The sequence below is a fragment of the Microcaecilia unicolor genome, chromosome 2 (assembly GCF_901765095.1).
Source record: "Microcaecilia unicolor chromosome 2, aMicUni1.1, whole genome shotgun sequence".
Classification (NCBI taxonomy): Eukaryota; Metazoa; Chordata; class Amphibia; order Gymnophiona; family Siphonopidae; genus Microcaecilia; species Microcaecilia unicolor.
Window position 1 is genome coordinate 656,028,934 of NC_044032.1, and position 24,895 is coordinate 656,053,828.

Below are 24,895 nucleotides of genomic sequence, written 5' to 3' on the forward strand. Positions count from 1 at the left end.
AGCAGCCTGTGACTGGAACCGCCATAACAGGGTGGGCAATAGCTGCGCCCATCGCATGCCTCTCAAGCCCAACCACATAATAGATACCTGCCCAGAATAAAACCCCAAGTTCTCCCCTGTCGGTCGTACCGCAGCCCTCCTACTAGCCCAATAGACAAAGGAGTGGCCGCAAATCCAAATCCTTCGCCTGCCCACCAGGCCACCTCTAATAGGCGAAGCAAATATTAATGAATAGTGAATAATGACAGAACAGAAGACAAGCAGTAACAGGATAAATTTGAGGGTAGCTGTAAGCAAACAAACTTAACAGTCGGACAACCCAGCAACCCGGGGTCGAATGTAGGTCTTGTACACTTTGGACTTCCAGCGACCCACATTCATGATTTGCTGCTCAGGCCGCCCCTATTCTAAAGGAATGTGAACTGAAACACCATGGCGGCATACCCGCCCTCTGCACACACAAAGATAAAACCTGCGTGAACTGAAAGCGGGTGAGGGGGGCTCCATTTTCATGAACCAGCAACCAGGTACCACCCGGGGGTCGGAGTGCCAAATAGGCCCTCAACGTGCGTACCGGGCAGGTGTCGTCATCTCCCTGCTGTTGCAAAGGAAAACGTACTCCCCGGGACATTTGATCAGTCTTGGACTTTCTAATGACCAACTGCAGAGATGACCCGTACAAGGTAACATCCCCTAGTAGCAAACCCATCACCGGGGGTGCCAACTTTGACTTGGCTACTAGCTCACTCACTCTAAGCGCACCATAAAAAGCCAAGGAAAATGCAGAATGAAAAAGGCACACTTCATATGGGCTAGCACATACATGCAATGCTGCATTGAACAACTGCCGCAACTCACTCTGTGTAATGGGTTGCCTCCAATCACCCCTCTGGCTCTCCTCTCTACTCCAGCCCCGTATCATCCTAGTCACCACAAACTGGCGGGTCGTATTCTCAACTCTCAGGAGAAGAAGCTAATACTAGCCAGAGTAACCACTACCCGTGCCTTACTAACTCCCTGTGCTCGGGAGAAAAGTATAAACTGAACAATGGCATCCACCCTAAAGACGTCCTCAATGCCGAGGTCCCACATGATGTTGAGGAAAGAAGTGATGGCAGCCAGATATCTTCTCCGCGTGGACTCAGAAAGAGACTGGAGCAGCAGGTGCCACACCTCTACGGGCCAAATCGCCATACGCTGTCCGGTACTGCAGTCGCTCTGAGGTCGGCCAGAGGCGCGCGAGCTCTGAAATCTGAGAACTGAAAACGCAACAAAGCATCGGCTAAAACATTTTCTCTGCCCAGCACATGTTGAGCTCAAATCACAACATTCAAACATAAACACTGCAAAACAATTTCCCTAAACAAGTTAACAGTGCGTACAGTATGAGCAGAGAGTCTGTTGATAGCCTCCACTACTGCCATATTGTCAGAATGGAATACTACAGACCTGTTCGCTAAGGCCGGACCCCAGATGTGAAAGGTCACCATGATGGGGAATAGCTCTACAAAGGTAATATCCCTCGTAGTACCCAACTCAACCCACGACTGAGGCCAGCGAGCCGCACACCACGCTCCCCGAAAGTAAATACCAAAACCCTCCCCGCCTGCTGCATCCGTAAAGAGGTGAAGGGCGGATGCAGTCGTAGGGGCATCATGCCAAAACGATATCCCATTAAACCGCGTCAGAAAAATCTCCCACACCCCCAGGTCATCCTTAATCTCCCTAGTGACCCCTTTAGTCGCCATTGCCAGTTTCCGTGCAAAAACACGGCCCATGGGAAGAGCCCCAGTAGTTCCTGAAATTGTTTCAGCGTGGCCTTGCGAAGCTGCCGCAACTGTCGCAGCGCCGCCAACAACTTCAGGATCTTCTCCTCAGGAAGGCGCGAATGTTGACTACCCACATCCAGCTCAATTCCCAAAAAGGTCAACACCCGGGAAGGGCCCACGGTTTTATCAGCCGCCAATGGAATGCCAAATTGCCGTGCCACTTCTGAAAAAATTTGCAACATCTGTGCACAATGCTGAGCATCTCTGCCAATGCACAAAAAATCATCCAGGTAATGGACCAGAGCCCCCCCAGGGGCTACCTGCTCCACCACCCAGTGCACAAACGTACTGAACTGCTCAAAGTAGGCACAGGAAATGGAGCATCCCATTGGCATGCACCGATCAAAATATAGATTGCCCTCAAAACTGAAACCCAATAAATGAAAAGAATCCGGACATATGGGCAGCAAGCGAAAAGCCGACTCAATGTCCGCTTTAGCTAAATGCGCCTTTGGTCCATGGTCCCTAATGATCCGTATGGCCTGATCCAAAGAAGTATATTGCACTGAACAGTCATTCAGCGACCGTCCCAAAGGGTAAGAAAGGTTGTGAATTAGCCGATATTTACCCGGATCCTTCTTGGGAATGATCCCAATGGGGGAAATAATCATCACAGTATATGGAGATGAAGTGAAAGGGCCCACCACCCGTCCGAGGTGCAGTTCCTTACCTATTTTTTCTGAAACCACCCGAGGACAAGTTGCAATGGATTTGGAGTTCCTAGGACAAACAGTAGATTGAAGCAAAGGCCCTCTATACGGAATAGAGTACCCACACTGAAATCCCCGCACGATCGCAGCCGCGCTCACCCTATCTGGGTAACGCGCCAGCCAAGGTGACATCGCTTCAAGCTTAATGGGAGACGGGGCCAGCTCCGTCAGCAAACTGAGCCAGATGGAAAGACTGGCCTCGTTTATCCTTTGCAACTCTACACTGCAGGGCCGAATGTCCACCGCCGCAGTTGGCACAGGAGTGACGAAATTTACATGGGTGCCAGGTACATTGTCCCCCATTAAACAGTCGACAAACCCCTTTTCCCCCTTGCCAATTAGACGACTTCTGCCCTCCCCCTGTCTGGAGAAAAGACTGCCCTGCCTGGCTAAAGGACTGGCCTGACTGGAGAAAGGACTGCCCAGGTCTATGTCCCGTTGTGTCCCAAAAACTATACCCGGACAACGGCCTATTAGCTACCATCTCCTCCAGCCATAAGTCCACAACCCTATGCTGCCAAGAAATGGACGGGTCATCAGCCATGCTCTTGCGGAACCTAATGTAATAATTTAGCCAAGCCCATCCTCCATAACGCCTATGGGCTTTCATGATTGAGTCTATATATCTAATCAAATATGGGCTCAGGGAGGGATCACGCTCCACCACAACTGACATAAAGATATGAAACGCGGATATCCAATTCGTAAGGGACCGGAATATCCGAGGTTTCCTATCTCCCCCAAACAGCAGAGTAAGTTTGTCTTGCACCGTACTACTGTCCTCTTCCGTCTCCCGTAAAAGGAGGGAAAAGATATCAATGTATTCCCTCTTCCAAATCTTCTCTTTCATGGTCCTAGATACACATCTGGACAAGGTAAACACCTCACATACCACATCACTTCGCGAGTTAACTACCCCTGCCCCCATACTTGTCCCCGCTACTGTCGTCGACCTCTGAGGAACCGCCGACAATGAGGAGTCCTCCGAGGTCGGGGCAACCCGTCCATCAGAAGCGGTCTCCCGGACAACTGGGGCCCCACCTGCCCCGGGTTGAGCCTCAAACTCAGTTAAGACCCTCCTAATGACCTCTTCCATGGACGGGCCTGACATGATTTGTGGTGGTGCAGCCCCAGGGGACTTACCCTCACCAGACAGAGCCTCTGGCCCGATAGGCACCACTGCTGGCACAGGTCCTCCAGGTTGACCTTGCTGAGCCACCGACAGCACCCCTAGCCCCATCGGAAACACCTCTGGAACTGCTGATGGAGCTGTACTACCGGTTTGACCCGGCAAGCCCACTGATACAGGAGCCGCCGATGCTCCCGCTCCCATAGTCTGCAGTTGCTGGGTCACAGAGGCCAGCCCATGCTGCTCAATTTGCTTGCGGAGCTCCGTCATAAGAGCATCCATCTCCGACGACGATTGCCCCATCACTGACTCTGTTGTCATCCTGGCCGTCCGCGTCTGCCTAGAGCTGCGAGTGGACCTCGAAGTCACCAGGACTGCCACAGATTTAACCCGGGCTCCTGATTTTGCTGCACGCTTCGAAGGCATACCTGTAAACACAACACTAAAATAGAGAGCAATGCATGAAAACGGCAAACAAACATTCCCCTTATCAAAATGCCTCCGATATTTGCCCCACAAAACGACCGTACAATCACCCCTTACATCTCCCGTATATGCTGCATGCATCTGGTAGTGTTATAAAGATGATAATAATAGCAATAGGAGCCCAAGAAAACTGAAAACGTCAGCAGCAAAAAACCCAGCCAGAATGAAAAAATTCTCAATATACCTCACATAGGATCCATTTACTATGCAAGTCTGCCATCTGCAGGCAGACGGCGACATTTCAGCCTACAATAAACAGCGAATAAAAATTGCATCAGTAGCAGACGTCATGAGAAAAAGGCGCGCAGGAATTCCCGCTCAATGCCCAAAATGGCGCGAACCCAACGCTCCTGAGCCATGTGCTGGGATTAATGAAAAACATTGGAAGGCTTGTTCTAATCTGGGCTGAGCAAAAATTCCACCACACCATGAAAACTGAACCTGCCCCATCCCCCTATTGAGCGCCAAATTAAATAAAAATACGCCATCTAGTTCCTGTTCCAAGAGGGCTCCCTATCATCCTTCCACTCATGTCAGCCTAGAGGACTGCTCCACCTCCCGTCACCCCCAGGAGGTCAGTAAAAACGGAGCTACTGTGCAGCCCTCCATATCCCAACATGAAATCCTCATGATCTCTCAACCCCCTCCCCCTCCCTGGCTTCCTACATCTTTGCTGCCCCATCCGCCTGTTCTTATTCACTTTGCTTCGTTTTTTTAAAGAACCACCAAAACCCTCCTATTACCTGCAGAGCCCAACAATCGCTGCAAGGAGCAAAGGCAGTGCCTGCCAGGAGAAAAAACAGCTAGCTCTCTTCAAACTGCATTCAGGTATTTCAGCTCCTTTCACCAACCTCTCCTTCCAGCTGCTGACGAATCCCTACCACAGCAACCCTACTTTATATCCCCCTACTTCCCCTCCCACCCTTCCTTACCTTAACCAGTGTTGCCAGATGGGTGGGTTTCCCACCCAATTGGGCTGGTTTTTAAGCCAGGATGCTGAAAATTTTCGAAGGCTGCGGGCTGCGGGAAATTGGGCTTCTTTTTCGTTGCAGCTGTGCGGGGTTTGCGCTTTTTCCGGAGCTTCTATTGGTCCAATAGAAGCTTTTCCGGGGTAGGGTTGACATCAGGGGCGGGGTTAATGACATCAGAGGTGACGTCAGGGGGTGGGGGTCAGTGACATTGGGGGCGGGGCGGTGATGTTGGAGGCAAGGTCGGTGACGTTGGAGGCGGGGTTTGACTTTGGGTGGGTTTTGGGCTGGTTTAGAGCCGATTTGGGGTGGGAAAAATTTTTCCCAACTGCCCACGCTGACCTTAACCCTTTCCTTGCTCTCCAGCCTCAAAACCCTTTCCCTTCTACCTTAACCCTCGTTAGCCCTCAGCTCAGTTGTGATCGGCCTCTCCCTAACCGGCCGGCCTCTTTCTTTCTGCCCTCTCTGGGAGCATCTAAGCTGTAGTTACTAAAAAGAACATCACCCTTCCAGAACAGCAGGTACCAGGCTTCCAGCTCTGGGTGGGGGTCAGTGGGTGGGCAACAGAGCAGATAACCGGACCCTGAGCTTTAGCCAGCCACCTCAGTAGCTTAATTGAAGCTCAGATAAGTAAGTGTGTAAATTGCAGCTGACCAGGGACTCCATCTCAGGTTGAGCCCAGCTTCTTCTCATTCACTCTCCAGCATGTCTTTTGATGGGACCTGGAAGGTGGATCGCAGTGACAACTATGAGAAGTTCTTGGAAAAGATGGGTGAGCTGGATCTAGTCTACTCAGTGCAGAATAAGAAACAAAACGTATCTCTTGTTTGCAGGGCTGGTGCATGCTTTGTAGGGGGTGGTGGGCTTTCTTTATCCCACAGCCTCACAGAGGGAATTTGATTAAATGTGGTAACACCTTCCTCCTTTGGAGTGACAGCACCAGGGGGTATTTTCAACCTCTCTGACACCTCATTCCAGAGCAATAGAAGCAGACGGAGTGCAGCTGTGGGGACTAAGGAATAAGAAACCCACATTTTGTATAAATTGGAGGTGGTCCTTCTTAGAACAGTATCTGTCACATTTCCTTCTAACAAGGTACGGAGTGTCCTAATAGCGACCCAGCTGTTAGGGAGGCAAAGCTGATTAGATTGTGCTGTTCATCTGCTCTGTTTGTAATCATCAGGGTGCTGCTGTTTTACTTGTAATCTTTTTTTCCACAGCAGCTTTCACCTAATGTGGAATATGAAAATCTGATTGTATGGGTGTGGTACCAATTATAAAGGAGGGGGATTGGGGAAATCTGCATCTAAAACAGGAATTGTAAGAAGGTTGATCGAGTCCTGGGTCCCCTCCCCCATGCAAAGCTACAACGGGGTAAACCCAGGACTGAATCAACTGGATCTAGTTGGCAGCCTTATTGTAACCATTCTAGGCACAGGGGTTGAATGCAGTAGCAGCCCAATCATTTTCAAAAGTTAGCTTCACCAGCATAGATGGCACATCTGAATACAAGGAAGTTGACAACTGTTGATCCAGGCCTGGTTTTACCTGTTGCCTTCATGGACTTATCTCCCTTTTCTTAGGAAAAGCCTCAGTGGGCAGTGAGAATAAAACCAGGCCTGGATGATGGAAAAGGAGCTAATCAGTAACACTAACCTAAGTGCATTAAAGCTCTTTCCCTGTTTTTAAAAGATGATGAGATGAGGCACATTGTGAGTATGAAGGTTCTAAGCTGACCTCTTGGGCTTGTCCTGCTCTCACACAGAACGGCCAAGTTACCCATTCCAGGAGGGAGACTTTGGACGGTCCTGGTTTTAAACTTCCATCCCAAAGCAGTGTAGCATTTGTAGTCTATGATTTTATCCATTGAAATCAGTGCTGTAGGTCCCATAATGCACCAGATGAGGTTGGCAGAAATCCAGGACTGGAGTGGATAACTTGGCAGCTCTACCTCATATAGAAGACTTCTTGAGACCCTTCAGCTCATTCCATTTATTCCACTCCAGTATCCATGTGTAACTGAAAGGTACAGAGCTCTAAGCATGTACTGATCCTCTGCTGTGCATCCCCCTCCCCGTGGGCTCTCCCCAGCCTGAGTGGGTGGGGTGGGGGAAGATAGAGGCACTTGCCTCCTGCACATCCATATGGAAGAATTTTTCCCCCTCCCACTGGCCTAGGTACATAAGTACATAAGTAATGCCATACTGGGAAAAGACCAAGGGTCCATCGAGCCCAGCATCCTGTCCACGACAGCGGCCAATCCAGGCCAAGGGCACCTGGCAAGCTTCCCAAACGTACAAACATTCTATACATGTTATTCCTGGAATTTTGGATTTTTCCAAGTCCGTTTAGTAGCGGTTTATGGACTTGTCCTTTAGGAATCCGTCCAACCCCTTTTTAAACTCTGCTAAGCTAACCACCTTCACCACTTTCTCCGGCAACGAATTCCAGAGTTTAATTACACGTTGGGTGAAGAAAAATTTTCTCCAATTTGTTTTAAATTTACTATACTGTAGTTTCATCGCATGCCCCCTAGTCCTAGTATTTTTGGAAAGCGTGAACAGACGCTTCACATCCAACTGTTCCACTCCACTCATTATTTTATATACCTCTATAATGTCTCCCCTCAGCTGTCTCTTCTCCAAGCTGTATAGCCCTAGCCTCCTTAGTCTTTCTTCATAGGGAAGTCGTCCCATCCCCGCTATCATTTTAGTCGCCCTTCGCTGCACCTTTTCCAATTCTACTATATCTTTCTTGAGTTGCGGCGACCAGAATTGAACACAATAATCAAGGTGCGGTCGCACCATGGAGCGATACAATGGCATTATAACATCCTCACACCTGTTTTCCATACCTTTCCTAATAATACCCAACATTCTATTCGCTTTCTTAGCCGCAGCAGCACACTGAGCAGAAGGTTTCAGTGTGTTATCGACGACGACACCCAGATCCCTTTCTTGGTCCGTAACTCCTAACGTGGAACCTTGCATGACGTAGCTATAATTCGGGTTCTTTTTTCCCACATGCATCACCTTGCACTTGCTCACATTAAACATCATCTGCCATTTAGCCGCCCAGTCTCCCAGTCTCGTAAGGTCCTCTTGTAATTTTTCACAATCCTGTCGCGATTTAACGACTTTGAATAACTTTGTGTCATCAGCAAATTTAATTACCTGTTCTCTTTTTGCAGGTTTGGATGCAGAGAAGAGGAAATTAGCAGCTCACGACAACATGAAACTCGAAATCAAGCAGGAAAGCAATTCAGTATCCATGAATATAGCAATTACAATGACTCAGATATCTTTTTCAAAATCGAAGGGACGTTTGAGTTTAGCCTGTCTTTTGGCACAAAGCTTGTGGTAAGAGGGGTGCTGTGAACAGCTGGTCCAGGGAAGGCAAATCTAATACCTTGTCCTGAGGAGAATGGGGTGAATCTAACAGACAGCACTACCTTACCACAGAATAACACTGCTGTGGTATCTACACATGACACAACACCTGCTGCTTTTGGGATCTGATAGCATGTCTTGCTTTGAATGCTTTAGGTTTTCTGGCAAATCAATACAGATTTTAATTGTTTTCCTGCCAACTGAGGTTTCCTTCTAGGTACTATAATCACGGATGGCCTTGAATGTCCTTCAGACTGTTCAGGAGCCTAGAATGTTCCCCTCTGTAAAGCACAGTAAAATCTAGTGCAAGAGCAGAGAGTGATCTAAGGTGACATGAGGTACTGCACTTTCCTGGGATCCCTGAACTGCCTCCTCTCTTACAGCTCCCCTTTCCACAAGAGGACACTCACTCGCTTCTGCCTCTGTGCCACCATGTTTTTGGGTTTTTTTTTAAATGATAGCGGCTGATACCATATGGTGCCCCCTGGGATGTGCTGCCATTTTTCATTCGTAGCCGCAGAGTGCTGAGCGTTGAAGTTTATAGATTTTTCAAGATGATAGTAGAGGTAGTAATGAGTAGGCCTCACTCCTGCCTTCTATCTTTAAAGCTCTGGTGGGAGGAGGTGAGGGGTCCACTGGATCACCAGGGATAAATTTTGGGATGGGGAAGGTGAGAGATGCAGAGTCCAGTAGGCTGTTTGGCTGTCATTCTTTTTGAATCTCTTCTCAGTGCATGAACCAATAGCGTCCTGGTGTAGAGGTGCTTGTTGCTCTGTGGAGTTCAGGACCCCACCAGCCTATACCAGGAGGAGAGGGAATGGGCAGAGCTGTGCTAATTGCTTAGGTTCTGTTAGGTGTGGCTTGATCTCCTCTGGAATACCAAATGCGGTGTTACAATCGGTGACGTGTAGTGGGCTGTCAGAGGCTCGCGAGAGCTGTTTGTTAAAGTAGGACCCCTGTGGCTACTTTAAGAACTGGCTCCCAAAACGTGGGCTCAGCCCCCCTCCTGAATTCTCCTTTATTTTGCAGGTGGAGATGCTGAGCCCCAAGTAAATAGACTGCTGCTGCTCTCAGCTCTTTGTTTCCAGCTCTGAGCAGCAGGCTGGGAGAAGTCCCAGCATACTGGTCAGAGCTAGAAACAAGCAGCAGTGGCGTAGCCAGACCTCACAGTGGGAGGGGGCCAGAGCCCAGGGTGGGGGGGCACATATTGGTCTGTAGCCCTGCTGCCGACCCGCTGCCTTGCTGCCCCCCACCACCATGCCACTCCCCACCCAGTGCCGTAGCCAATACGTTGGCTGGCGGGGGTCCCCAACCCCTGCCAACTGAAGCATTGTTCACCGCTGGTCTCTGGCCCTGTTCTGTCTTCCCCTCATGTCCTGCATGCTTAGTTTACTAAAAGGAGCATGCCAGACATAAGGGAAAGAGCAGGGTAGGCAACGCGGCAGTGCCAGAGACCGGCACTGGACAACGCTTCAGCTGGCGGGGGTTGGGGTCCCACGCCAGTAAAACCAGGGGCCCAGAGGAAATTTTTTTTTGGAGGGGCCCAGGCCCCCGTGGCCCCACGTAGCAACGCCACTGGCAGGGAGTGGTGGCGGTCAATTTATTAATTGGTGTGGCTCAACATCCCTGCCATCAAAGGTATGCCTAGTGTGCCCGCACAAAGGGAGGAGGGAGAGAGAGGCATGCGTTCTCCCCCCCCCCCCCCAAAAAAAAAAAATTGCAGAGCTGGCTATGCCCGGAGAGAGAGCCCGTTGTTTACCAGCACACCCCTGGTTACAATCTTAGTTCAGGTATCTTATCAGTGATAACTGCTCCCACCCTTGTTGCTGTCCAGGTACTAGGTTCTATCAAATATGCCTCTCGGTCAGAGGCCAGGATTTGTGACTTCATCATGTCCTATCTGGTTTTAGGACTCTTGGAAGCTAAAGGGAGCAATAATGGAAGGCAATTTTACTCGTAAGGATAACAAGAAACATCTGAAGACAACACAAGAAATTGTGGGGGGTGAGCTTATACAGGTAAGTTTACACTTCTGATTTCTCACTCTCCAGAATGCTCCAGAGCTTTCATTTGAGTTAAATGTGTTAATAGATCTCTCCAGTGCTGATGGAAGCTCCCAACTCATTCAAAATCTCCGACTAAAGAATTTCTGTTACATGTATCCAGCACAGGACACTTGGGATGGGGTAGCCCAGAACCAGCCCCCTTTAAGCTCTTAATAAATTAGGCTGTGTGAGAGCATGTGTAGAAAACAATGAGCTTCATCCTTTCACAGTTTGATGTCTGACCACTAGGGATGGGCAGCTAGAGAATTTTCATCCTGTGTTTACAGGAATTTTTCTTTGCCAAAAATAATGCACACTGTAGAAAGAGTGTGCCCTTTCCCCAATACTGTGTACATAAATACACAAGTTTGAATGTGTGCCCCGATGCCAATCTAGGAATCATCAGCCACGTTGCTGCAAAAGACAACCCATCCCTACTTAGCATAGGAGGATGAGTTGTAGGCACAAGGTTTCTAGAACTGAGGTCTTGAGCACTAGGCACCCTCGGCTTATCATATGTTTTGCCATACTGGGACAGACCAAAGGTTTCCAACAGTGGCCAATCTAGGTCACAAATACCAGGCAGAAACACAAATAGAAGCAACATTCCATGTAGAACCCCAAAGAGTAGCAAGATTCTAGAATTCTAAAGAATAACAAGATTCCATGCAGAATTTCAAAGAGTAGCAACATTTCATTCAGAATCCCAAGTACATAAGTTTTGCCATACTGGGACAGACCAAAGGTCCATCAAGCCCAGCATCCTGTTTCCATCATTGGCCAAACCAGGTCACAAGTACCTGGGAGAAACCCAAAGGGTAGCAACATTCCATTTTCTGAAATGCTACCTGTTCCACGCGCAGGGCCCAAGAGACAGGCAGAGCTCCGGAGTCTCAATGCGTGGATGAGACGATGGTGCAGGGAGGAGGGTTTTAGATTTGTTAGGAACTGGGCAACATTCTGGGGAAGTGGGAGCCTATTCCGAAAGGATGGGCTCTACCTTAACCAGGGTGGGACCAGGTTGCTGGCGTCGGCATTTAAAAAGGAGATAGAGCAGCTTTTAAACTAGAAATGGGGGGAAGGCCGACAGTCGCTCAAAAGCGCATGGTTCGGGAAAAGGTATCTTGCAAAGATACCTCACAAACAGGAAAGATAGGGTTTCTGGATAGTGAGGTTGCACAACAGACTGTGGTAGGCCAGGTGCCCTTAAATACAACTAAAGATCAGACAAAAGATGGCAAATCAATAGTGTCAGGTACTAAGCATCATGCAAATAGGAACAACAAACATACTCTGAAATGTCTATATGCAAATGCTTGGAGTCTAAGAAATAAGATGGGAGAGTTGGAATATATTGCACTAAATGAAAAATTGGATATAATAGGCATTACTGAGACCTAGTGGAAGGAGGATAACCAGTGGGACAATGTCATACCGGGGTACAAAGTATATCGTAGTGATAGGGTGGACCGGACTGGTGGAGGGCTAGCATTGTATATTAACGAGAGCCTTGACTCAGACAGATTACAAATTCAGCAGGACACAAGTCACACCTTTGAATCATTGTGGGTTGAAATTCCATGTATAAAAGGGAAAAAAACGGTGATAGGAGTGTACTACCGTCCTCCTTGCCAGGACGAGCAGGTAGACGCAGAAATGATAAAAGAAATCAGAGACGCGAACAAAATGGGCAATGTGATAATAATGGGTGACTTCAATTATCCAAATATAGACTGGGTAAATGTAACATCGGGACACGCTAGAGAGGTACAATTCCTTGATGAAATCAAGGACAGCTTTATGGAGCAGCTGGTGCAGGAGCCGACGAGAGAAGGAAAAATTCTAGACTTGGTCCTTAGTGGAGCGCATGATCTGGTGAGGGACATTATGGTACTGGGGCCGCTTGATAACAATGATCATAATATGATCAGTTTTGATATCGACCTTGAAGTAACTGTACACAGAAAGTCAAATACGTTAGCGTTTAACTTTAAAAAAGGAGACTATGATAAAATGAGAAGAACGGTAAAAAAAAAACTTAGGGGGGCAACTGAGAGAGTAAAAACTGTACAACAGGTTACTTCCTGTTCCGGGGCAGAGAGAGCAGTGAACCAGCGGAGCCGACGCAGCTCCGAGCGACATGCACTTGGGGCGGATCGGCACTCCCACCCGTCCCCCACAAGTAAGAATTCACTCCGGAGGGGGGGGGGTGTGTGCGCCATGCTGCACCTGGGGGGGGGGTGCGCAACGATATGTCATGGTTCATGTGTGGTTAAAACATATGGAACACCTGGTGGTAGCAGTATATGGCCCAAACCTTTATGACAGATCTTTTTATGACCGCATAACCCAAAAATGCCTCCAGCATAGCTCTTTACCACTTTTGGTATTGGGGGACTTTAACTTAGTGGCTGACCCTTTGATGGACTGCTCAGCCCCTAGGCAGGCAATTAGAGAAGGGCCGGAGTCCAGAGCTCTTTCACAACTAGCACGGTCGCTGGATGTGGTCGATGCGTGGCGCGCCCTGCATCCCGAGGAGCGCGATTATACTCATCTATCGCGGGCGCATGGGACGATGTCACGCATTGACTACATCTTTAGTAGACCGTAGAGTGTTCCCCGGGTGGGAGTGGCGGAAATAGGGCCAGAGGAGATAACAGACCACTCAATGGTTTGGGTGGACTTAGAAGACCAAGACCCGAGAGGAGGGGGGGGGGCAGGATGGCGCTTCCCCTCCTATCTGGCATCGGACCTAGAGTTTACGAGGTACCTCATGGATAATTGGGATGAGTATGGGCAGCACAATGAAGAACATAGGGAGCAGTAATCGCGTACACAGCAAAAAGAGACCGCCGTATAGCTGGGGCGATCCTAAACTTAGAGTCGCAGCTTAAGAAAGCAAAACGCAGATATATGGCAGCTCCGTCACAGCACTCGCGGGAACAATTACTTTCGATCCAAATAACACTAAATTCCTTGCTCCACGAAAGGGCATCTAAGGCCTTGGTGCTGAGGAAATATAAACTGCTGTGCCATGGCAATAGGACGGGAGCAGTCCTTGCAAGGATGGTCAAGTCTTTGGGTGGATCGCACGTGATAGTTGCGGTAAGAGATCATACTGGGAAGGTCCAAAATGGTAGAAAAGAAGTCGCGGACATATTTAAGCAATTTTACAGCGAGCTATATAAATCGCATGCTCCCCCCTCCTTAGACAAAGTAGAGAGTTACTTACAGAACGTGTGGCTGCCAAAGTTAACAGAGCTAGAGGTAGACGAGCTTAGTAGGCCCATAACAGGGAAAGAGCTACAAGACGTAATTAAATCTTTGCCTTCCCACTCTGCCCCGGGACCAGATGGCTTCACCAGTGAATTTTATAAAATCTTGAACTCATCCATAGTAGGGCCTTTACACTCCTACTTTGAAGAAGTAGTAGAACAAGGCCAATTCCCCCCCTATGCAAATGAAGCGCTAATCACCTTGCTCCATAAGCCTGGGAGACCTGGAGACTTGGCAAACTCATATAAGCCAATATCTTTGATTAACGTTGATGTTAAAATCTTGGCAAAATTATTAGCTAACAGACTTCAGGAGTTGCTGCCTAGGCTTATAGGACCAGAGCAAGTGGGATTTGTCCGTGACCGGGGCTCGGGGGTCAACGTGCGGTGGCTGCTATTGGCTATGGCTCAGTGTCAGCACAAAGGTTGGAATGCGATGCTTCTCAGCTTAGATGCTGAGAAAGCATTTGACAAAGTGGGCTGGGAATACATGTTTACAGTACTTCGACACATCGGAATCCAGGGATGGGCGTATGAGGCCATTTGCTCGTTGTACTCGGACCCCCGGGCCGTGGTGCTTATTAACGGTGCTCGAACCCAGTCATTCTCCATAGCCAGAGGGACTAGACAGTCCCAAAAACAACTCCACTTTTACCAATAATTGGGAACCCAGGTTTCCCACCCGGTCAGCTGTACAAGGTCTTTAGCAAATGGAAAGCTCGAGACACGATATATTTGCAACAGATCGTTACTAGAGAAGGACAGTTGTATTCATTTCTGAAATTGCAAGGACTTGGCCTTTTCACCCCTGGAGATTATTTTCACTATTGGCAGCTGCAACATTATGTCAAAAGCCTGTCGTGGGAGGCATTAGCCGAGGATGTGCAAGAGGAACTGCCCCTGGCTTTCTCTTTAGGCTCCCAACAAAAAGTCCCGCTGAGATACCATCTCCAACACATAAAGGACACCATCCCGGAACCGGATTATAAAAAATATGCTGGAGAATGGGGAAAAGAGTTGTCGGTGGTAATAGCTCCACAATCCTTTAAGGAGCATGTATTGTCAATCCACAAAATATCCCCATCTACAGACTCTTGGAAACTACAATATCGATTTGCATTCAGGCTCCATATTCCCCCACGTCGGGCGTTCCATATGGGAGTCTCTTCAGATGGTGCGTGCCCGAGATGTAATGGAGAGGGCGCCACCTTGGGGCATATGTTCTGGACTTGCCCAGTGGTAACAAAGTTTTGAACGAATCTGCTACGACAGATCTCGCGGATGTGGCCTTCAAATTGGATACGCACCCCGCTCCTGTTATTCGGCAAGCCTTGCCTCCGGCCCCCCAAGCTGAAAGGATACATGAGCTTTGTGAAATGGACCACGTTAATTGCCAAAAAGACTATCCTGATAGACTGGCTCTCCCCAGATGGTCCGTCAATCCAGAAGTGGAGAATGCAAATGGTGCAATTGCTGAGAGCTGAGAGAGGAATGATGGGGAAGAATGACCCCCAAGCATATAAAGACCTGTGCACCGGATGGGGCCCCTTCTTGGACACTTTGCCACCTAGAACTCGCTGCGTATGCCTTGTAGCGCTATAGAAATGCTAAATAGTAGTAGTAGTAGCCGCTTACTTAACATGTAAATGACCCAGTCACAGAGAACGGTTTTCCCCCCCTCATAATAAACATTTAAGAGGAAGGGACGGGTGGGAAAGGAAAGGGAAAGGGGGGGTGGGAGGGAAGGGATAGATTAGTAAGGGGAGAAAATTGTAAATGTGTTCCAATATTTGCTTGGGTTGGTCGCCAGATACCCTGTAAATGATCTTCGTGAAATGATTATTGTTCTGAGTTGACCTACCCATTCAACTCCACTCATTATTTTATAGACCTCTATCATATCTCCCCCTCAGCTGCCTTTTCTCCAAGCTGAAGAGCCCTAGCCACTTTAGCCTTTCCTCATAGGGAAGTCGTCCCATCCCCTTTATCATTTTTGTCACCCTTCTCTGCACCCTTTCTAATATTCGAGGTGCGGTCACACCATGGAACGATACAAAAGCATTATAACAGCCTCATTTTTGTTTTCCATTCCTTTCCTAATAATACCTAACATTCTATTTGCTTTCCTAGCCGCAGCAGTACACTGAGCAGAAGGTTTCAACGTATCATCAACGACGACACCTAGATCCCTTTCTTGGTCTGTGACTCCTAATGTGAAATGGCTGTGGAGGTTCTGGATTTCCTGTGAACAGTGTCCCTGAGTTACTCCTGGTGATAGTGGTGGTTATTCTAGTGGAGCTCAGGAGCTGACTCCAGCTGATAAGCTTTTCCGATGGGGTGGCTGGTTTTTTTTTTTTTTGGGGGGGGGGGAGGTTCTGTAATGTGATATCATGTTGGCTGACTCCTAGACACACAAGCTAATATTTCAAACGAAAGGGGCTAAACAAATTACTCCTCTCTGGATGAAGTGAAGGAACTTCAGCTATGGATCTATCATTCATTTAACATCACAGGGACTCTGAGCACCTACAGACATGATATTATGCAACAGGGAACTTGTCAGTTAAACTTTTTTTTTTCTTTCAACTTTAGACCTACTGGTATGAAGGAGTAAAAGCCAAGAGGATCTTCGTGAGACAGTGAACATCAGCCAGGGAGCTTGGTAAAGAAAAGCAGAAGAAACGTGCCCTCGGTCTTTCCAACCAGTTACTGATGGGATCCTGAGGGAGACCAACCTACTTGACTGTTCATCTTGCCAAACGTAACAATTACTGTTCAAACTACTACTACTACTACTACTATTTAGCATTCCTATAGCGCTACAAGGCGTACGCAGCGCTGCACAAACATAGAAGAAAGACAGTCCCTGCTCAAAGAGCTTACAATCTAATAGACAAAAAATAAAGTAAGCAAATCAAATCGATTAATGTGAACGGGAAGGAAATAAAACATACAAATTCAGCAAAGCTGTTCTGTGGTGGTTTTCATTAGATTCTTTGTGCATAATCCAGAGCTCAGCAATAGAACCGAGACGGTGCTGCAGATTCAGTCACAGGGGAGGGAATGTAAGATGTCACTGGAGCCTTTGCAAATGGCTGAGTGACGCGCCTTTTATAAGCCATAGACGCCATTCATTTGCTGTTTGTTCCGGATGTAAGAGGCATATTTTGATTTATTTCCCCATTTGACTCTCATTATACTGTGAGTCAGCAGTCCAGTTTTCCGATAGCGCCATTCGGAGGACCCCTGATGAAGGCATTAATGCTGAAATACAGCCTGTGCTGGGTTCTTGGAAAGTGACCTTGTATATATATGTCTCTTTGAACTTGAAGTGAACTTGGAGTGGCCTAGTGGTTAGGGTGGTGGACTTTGGTCCTGAGAAACTGAGTTCAATTCCTGGCACAGGCAGCTCCTCGTGACTCTGGGCAAGTCACTTAACCCTCCATTGCCTTATGTAAGCCGCATTGAGCCTGCCATGAGTGGGAAACCGCAGGGTACAAATGTAACAAAAATAAAATAGATACTATTGGAGATTCTACATGGAATGTTGCCACTATTGGAGATTCTACATGGAATGTTGCTATTATTGGAGATTCTACATGGAATGTTGCTATTCCACTAGCAACATTCCATGTAGAAGGATGCGCAGGCTTCTGTTTCTGTGAGCCTGACGTCCTGCACATAAGTGCAGGACGTCAGACTCACAGAAGCAGAAGCCTGCGCGGCCACATTGGTGATCTGCAAGGGCCGACTTCTACATGGAATGTTGCTAGTGGAATAGCAACATTCCATGTAGAATCTCAAATAGTAGCGGAGATTGGGTGGCAACACCGGTATTTGGAGAGTAAAACCGGTGCAGAGCGGACTTCTACGGTCTGTGCCCTGATGTCTAAATTTTAAGGGGCTTCGACATTGGCTTCAGAACTGTTAGTTCAGGAACAGTGCTGGGAGGACTTTTATGGTCTGTGTCCTGAGAAAGGCAGGGACAAATCAAACTCGCATATACATATAAAGTATCACATACCTTGTAAAATAAGTTTATCTTGTTGGGCAGACTGGATGGACCGTTCAGGTCTTTATCTGCCGTCATTTACTATGCTACTATGTTAAATATAACCTACCTGCCAACCAAATGTTTCAGTGGTTTCTTGTGACTGGAGCCTTTGCAGCACAAGGTGGTAGAAATGGCAGAGTTACATTATATTATGTTGACTAGAGGGCATGATATGAGATTGAAGGTGGGCAGACTCAGGAAAAATGTCAGGAAGTATTTTTTCACGGAAAGAGTGGTGGATGCTTGGAATGCTCTCCCCCACAGGAGGTGGTGGAGAGGAAAACGGTAACGGAATTCAAACATGCGTGGGATAAACATAAAGGAATCCTGATTCCCAAACTATTTTCACTATGGTGGATACTCTAATGTGTCATTTTTTCATACCCTGAGGAACCCTCAACTTATGTAGAAATTGGAGGATGTTATGGGGAAGTTCTAACTGAAGAGTAGCAAATCTCCTGGACCGGATGGTATTCATCCCAGAGTACTGATAGAACTGAATGTTTTATACTTTTTTGGGATTTTGCCAGGTATTTGTGACCTGGATTGGCCACTGTTGGAAATAGGATGCTGGGCTTGATGGACCTTTGGTCTTTCCCAGTATGGCAGTTAACTTCTTGCTAACTGAGAAATCTACTACTACTACTACTACTTAACATTTCTAGAGCGCTACTAGGGTTACGCAGCGCTGTACAAAATAAACAAGGAAGGACGGTCCCTCTCAAAGGAGCTTACAATCTAAAGAACGAAATGTCAAGTTGGGCAGTCTAGATTTCCTGGGTAGAGGTGTAGAGGTTAGGTGCCGAAGGCGACGTTGAAGAGGTGGGCTTTAAGCAGAGATTTGAAGATGGGCAGGGAGGGGGCCTGGCGTATGGGCTCGGGGAGTTTGTTCCACGCGTGGGGTGAGGCGAGGCAGAAAGGGCAGAGCCTGGAGTTGGCGGTGGTGGAGAAGGGTACTGAAAGGAGGGATTTGTCTTGAGAGCGGAGGTTACGGGTAGGAACGTAAGGGGAGATGAGGGTTGAAAGGTAAGGAGGGGCTACAGATCGAGTACATTTGTAGGTTAGTAGCAGAAGCTTGAATTGAATGCGGTATCTGATCGGAAGCCAATAAAGTGACTTGAGGAGAGGGGTGATATGAGTGTATCGGTTCATGCGGAAGATAAGACGTGCAGCAGAGTTCTGAACGGACAAGGGGGGATAGGTGGCTAAGTGGGAGACCAGTGAGGAGTAGGTTGCAGTAGGTAAGGCGAGAGGTAATGAGAGAGTGGATGAGAGTTCGGGTGGTGTGCTCAGAGAGGAAAGGGCGGATTTTGCTAATGTTACAGAGGAAGAAACGACAGGTCTTGGCTATCTGCTGGATATGCGCAGAGAAGGAGAGGGAGGAGTCGAAGATGACACCGAGGTTGCGGGCAGATGAGACGGGGACGATGAGGGTGTTATCAACCGAAATAGAGAGTGGAGGTAGAGGGGAAGTGGGTTTGGGTGGGAAGACAAGAAGTTCGGTCTTGGCCATGTTCAATTTCAGGTGGTGGTTGGACATCCAGGCAGCAATGTCGGATAAGCAGGCCGATACTTTGGCCTGGGTTTCTGCAGTGATGTCAGGTGTGGAGAGATAAAGCTGGGTGTCGTCAGCATAGAGATGATACTGGAAGCCATGAGACGAGATCAGGGAGCCCAGGGAAGAGGTGTAGATAGAGAAAAGAAGGGGGTCCAAGGACAGAACCCTGAGGGACTCCAACAGAGAGCGGGATAGGGGTGGAGGAAGAACCATGAGAGTGTACTCTGAAGGTACGATGGGAGAGATAAGAGGAGAACCAGGACAGGACAGAGCCCTGGAAATCTATGACAAAGGGATGATAAAACCATATTACATATCATATCGTAAAATTTTTGTTTTGCACAAAAGCATATAACAATAATAAATATAAATATCCAAATGTGTAAAAAACATATGTATAAAAATATATATATTGTACATAAAACAAGGATGGATAATTTATATAAACATTAAAAACAATTTATACATGCATATTATAAATGAAAACAAAGTATTTTGATGAGGAATAGCAAATGAATCACAGCTTAGTTAAAAAATAATAATACACATGAAATCTTTGTATATATCAGTAACTATGCGCCAAACGGAAAGCAGGTAATAAACAGTTTGATCTCCAAGAGTTGTTTTTTTCTATATTGGAAATCAATAGGTACGTTTCTTTATATAAATATATGTTGTTTTATTTTCATTTTTAAACATTCAAAGAGATATTATATCTTTTCACATATGTTGTTCTATATATGTCTCGAGTCCACCCCCCTTCCTCCCCATCTCCCTGGCTTAGCAGGGAAGGGCCGTCTGTACCGTCTTTGGGAGAGGCAGCCACTTTTAATAGGCAGCTGTTTTTAAAGAATTAAATCAAGTAAAAGAAAATTTAAAAAATTAATTCAAATGAAAGGAATTTAAAGGAAGTAGTTTTTGCTTTCCCCAGTCTTATAACGAGCAGGTAGCTCTTCTGTCTTATTCTGTTTGAAGAGTCTTTATTTTCTTTTCTGGCGGAGCTATTTAAAAAAATAAAAAAAAGTGAAAAGTCAGCGTCTGTGACTTTAATCGGTGGTTTTTTGTTATCTTCATTATTTTTCCTCTGCTATCCGGCGTTGTTAGCGGCGGCAGTTGTAAAAAAAAAAAAAAAGAGGCGCGAACTGTTAAGCGCGTGCTCGCTCTTGGACAGGTCTGTATAGCTTGGGAGCTGTATTGACGGTTCCTGTCAGGCCAGAGGCTAAACCATGTTTTGTGTGGCATCGGAGGTTATCTGTTTTTCAGCGGCACGGATTTCCTGCTTCTTCGTCGGTCTGGTAAGTGGTTTTCTCCCCCGAACTTTATTCTTCTCATTTTGGCGCGCTTGGCCGCCATTCTTTTGCCTGCAGCTGCAATTTCCCTTGATGCGGCAGCGTTTTTCTGCTTTTACTGTGTTTGGCTGTTTGTGCAATGGAAAGGAGATATTGTTCCTACGGTAGTTGGGGCAATTGGTAGTATATTTTCCCCGCAATTAATTTTTACATGTATTTTTCAAGCTATTAAAAAACAAACAAACAAAAAAAATGTTACGATGCGAATGGCGCTCATTTTGTTTTTCCCTCTGTTTTTTCTCCGTCGGGGACTTTTTGGTTGCTAGCAATGTTGTGAATTAAAGTGCAGCTCAGTTGGCGATTTCTTTGTTCTTGGCAAGACTCCGATTTCAAAGTGCAGCTCAGTCGGGAATTCTCTGTTTTAGACAATGTACATAAGTACATAAGTACATAAGTAGTGCCATACTGGGAAAGACCAAAGGTCCATCTAGCCCAGCATCCTGTCACCGACAGTGGCCAATCCAGGTCAAGGGCACCTGGCACGCTCCCCAAACGTAAAAACATTCCAGACAAGTTATACCTAAAAATGCGGAATTTTTCCAAGTCCATTTAATAGCGGTCTATGGACTTGTCCTTTAGGAATCTATCTAACCCCTTTTTAAACTCCGTCAAGCTAACCGCCCGTACCACGTTCTCCGGCAACGAATTCCAGAGTCTAATTACACGTTGGGTGAAGAAAAATTTTCTCCGATTCGTTTTAAATTTACCACACTGTAGCTTCAACTCATGCCCTCTAGTCCTAGTATTTTTGGATAGCGTGAACAGTCGCTTCACATCCACCCGATCCATTCCACTCATTATTTTATACACTTCTATCATATCTCCCCTCAGCCGTCTCTTCTCCAAGCTAAAAAGCCCTAGCCTTCTCAGCCTCTCTTCATAGGAAAGTCGTCCCATCCCCACTATCATTTTCGTCGCCCTTCGCTGTACCTTTTCCAATTCTACTATATCTTTTTTGAGATACGGAGACCAGTACTGAACACAATACTCCAGGTGCGGTCGCACCATGGAGCGATACAACGGCATTATAACATCCGCACACCTGGACTCCATACCCTTCCTAATAACACCCAACATTCTATTCGCTTTCCTAGCCGCAGCAGCACACTGAGCAGAAGGTTTCAGCGTATCATCGACGACGACACCCAGATCCCTTTCTTGATCCGTAACTCCTAACGCGGAACCTTGCAAGACGTAGCTATAATTCGGGTTCCTCTTACCCACATGCATCACTTTGCACTTGTCAACATTGAACTTCATCTGCCACTTGCACGCCCAATCTCCCAGTCTCGCAAGGTCCTCCTGTAATCGTTCACATTCCTCCTGCGACTTGACGACCCTGAATAATTTGTGTCATCGGCGAATTTAATTACCTCACTAGTTATTCCCATCTCTAGGTCATTTATAAATACATTAAAAAGCAACGGACCCAGCACAGACCCCTGCGGGACCCCACTAACTACCCTCCTCCACTGAGAATACTGTCCACGCAATCCTACTCTCTGCTTCCTATCTTTCAACCAGTTCTTAATCCATAATAATACCCTACCTCCGATTCCATGACTCTGCAATTTCTTCAGGAGTCTTTCGTGCGGCACTTTGTCAAACGCCTTCTGAAAATCCAGATATACAATATCAACCGGCTCCCCATTGTCCACATGTTTGCTTACCCCCTCAAAAAAATGCATTAGATTGGTGAGGCAAGACTTCCCTTCACTAAATCCGTGCTGACTTTGTCTCATCAGTCCATGTTTTTGTATATGCTCTGCAATTTTATTCTTAATAATAGCCTCCACCATCTTGCCCGGCACCGACGTCAGACTCACCGGTCTATAATTTCCCGGATCTCCTCTGGAACCCTTCTTAAAAATCGGAGTAACATTGGCTACCCTCCAGTCTTCCGGTACTACACTCGATTTTAGGGACAGATTGCATATTTCTAACAGTAGCTCCGCAAGTTCATTTTTTAGTTCTATTAATACTCTGGGATGAATACCATCAGGTCCCGGTGATTTACTACTCTTCAGCTTGCTGAACTGACCCATTACATCCTCCAAGGTTACAGAGAATTCGTTTAGTTTCTCCGACTCCCCCGCTTCAAATATTCTTTCCGGCACCGGTGTCCCCCCCAAATCCTCCTCGGTGAAGACCGAAGCAAAGAATTCATTTAATTTCTCCGCTACGGCTTTGTCCTCCCTGATCGCCCCTTTAACACCATTTTCGTCCAGTGGCCCAACCGACTCTTTGGCCGGTTTCCTGCTTTTAATGTATCTAAAAAAATTTTTACTATGTATTTTTGCTTCCAACGCTAATTTCTTCTCAAAGTCCTTTTTTGCCCTCCTTATCTCCGCTTTGCATTTGGCTTGGCATTCCTTATGATCTATCCTGTTACTTTCAGTTGGTTCTCTTCTCCACTTTCTGAAGGATTGTTTTTTGGCTCTAATGACTTCCTTTATCTTACTGTTTAGCCACGCCGGCTGACGTTTAGTCTTTTTTCCCTTTTTTCTAATACGTGGAATATATTTGTCCTGAACCTCCAGGATGGTGTTTTTAAACAGCATCCACGCCTGACGCAAGTTTTTTACTCTGCGAGCTGCTCCTTTCAGTCTTTTTTTCACCATTTTTCTCATTTTGTCGTAATCACCTTTTCTATAGTTAAACGCTAGCGTACTTGATTTCCTAGTTTCACTTCCTTCAATGCCAATATCAAAACCGATCATATTATGATCACTGTTGTCAAGCGGCCCTCGTACCGTTACCCCCTGGGGCGAATTAAATTATATCTCAGCTCCAAAATAACCAATTTCCTATTCCTTTCCCTTGTGTGTGATGTTTGGAGGAAAGGTCTTTGCTATTGTCTAGCGCAGTTTTTATGGAGGTCCAGTGTGTGTCACTCTGTGTCTTTCTCATTTCCTGGTGAATAGGACTACATTGTCTAATAGTCAATTGATTAGTACTTTACAAATCTGGCCATAATATCTTAGCTCCTTTCAAGCATTTCCCTTCATGGCTATGTTCTTATACAGTGTTTTAAGATCTTAACAAACGTTCTCTAGAGCGTAGGCTATATGGTTCAGATGCCATGTGCAATGAAATACATTGTCTGATACTCAATTGTTGCGTACTTTGCAATTCTGGACATAAGGTCTTACTTCCTTTCAGCAATTTTCTTTCATGGCTATGCGTTCTCTTTGGCATAGCAGATGACAGCTGCATAGGCTACATGGTTCAGATGGTTCTCATATTCTAGGAGACTCAGTCCTGTCTACCGAGCACCCAGTTTTCTCAGCTGCTTTAGAAGGCATGTTTTATTCACGTCTTCTCTACTTTCCAACTGTCTTGGAGTTTCTCATGTGTTATCTTAGTTTTCTTCTAGGACTTACAAGATATATGTCCACTTAGGGAGTAAAGTTATCAGGTCAATTTGCATTTTCTCCCACTTAAGGATAGTGGGAGGTCCTCATGCCATCTACTTGTATTTTTGTTTCCTCTAATTATTCAGCCTGGGCACATGGTAAACATTCTGGTTTTGTCCAGTATGACCATCCATAACATCTGCTATCCCTTTCTCTTCCTTACAGATTTTAGGGTCTTGTTTCAAGCTTTCTTGACGTCAGGTACAGTCTTGTCTCCTGTGGCACAAATTCACCACCTTTTCCGTAATAGGTATTTTCCAGGTCTATTCCTTTTCATTTTCATTTTATTCTTCCTCTCTCCAGAGTTTTTTTTTTCTCTTGGAAGGAGATTCACTCATTTTCTGTGCATTTTTTGCCATAAGGGCATAAGTGTTGCCATAATGGGAAAGGCCAAGAGTCCCCATCCTGTTTTCAGATTGGGTCAATCCAGATTGCAAATACCACATTCATATCTTGTGAGTGTGCATCTGTTCATCTCTGTACATCTCAGTGAGGAAGGAGGCATGACATGATACGAGGTTTGGGGAGATCCGGTAAAATTAAAGGCCAGTGTGTCTCAGTCCACGCTCAACATATGGTGATCCTTTCATTTTCATTCTATATGTCCTCATTCCAGACCTTCCTTTCAATTGGAAGGGGATTCTTTCACTTCCTGTGCATTTTTGCTATTAGTATATGAGTATGGTC

At 46.6% G+C, this 24,895-nt stretch overlaps 1 protein-coding gene across 2 annotated transcripts in view; it reads left to right on the forward strand.

Moving 5' to 3' along the window:
- Positions 1 to 5,767: 5,767 nt before the first annotated feature.
- The window catches only part of LOC115461744 (fatty acid-binding protein, intestinal-like), a 961,316-nt gene continuing 942,188 nt past the window's right edge, over positions 5,768 to 24,895 (forward strand). For both annotated transcript variants that reach the window (XM_030191785.1, XM_030191783.1), the window contains exon 1: positions 5,768 to 5,894. In XM_030191785.1, coding sequence (XP_030047645.1) covers positions 5,828 to 5,894 — 67 coding nt within the window. In that variant the 5' untranslated portion in view covers positions 5,768 to 5,827. The remainder of the gene's footprint in view (positions 5,895 to 24,895) is intronic.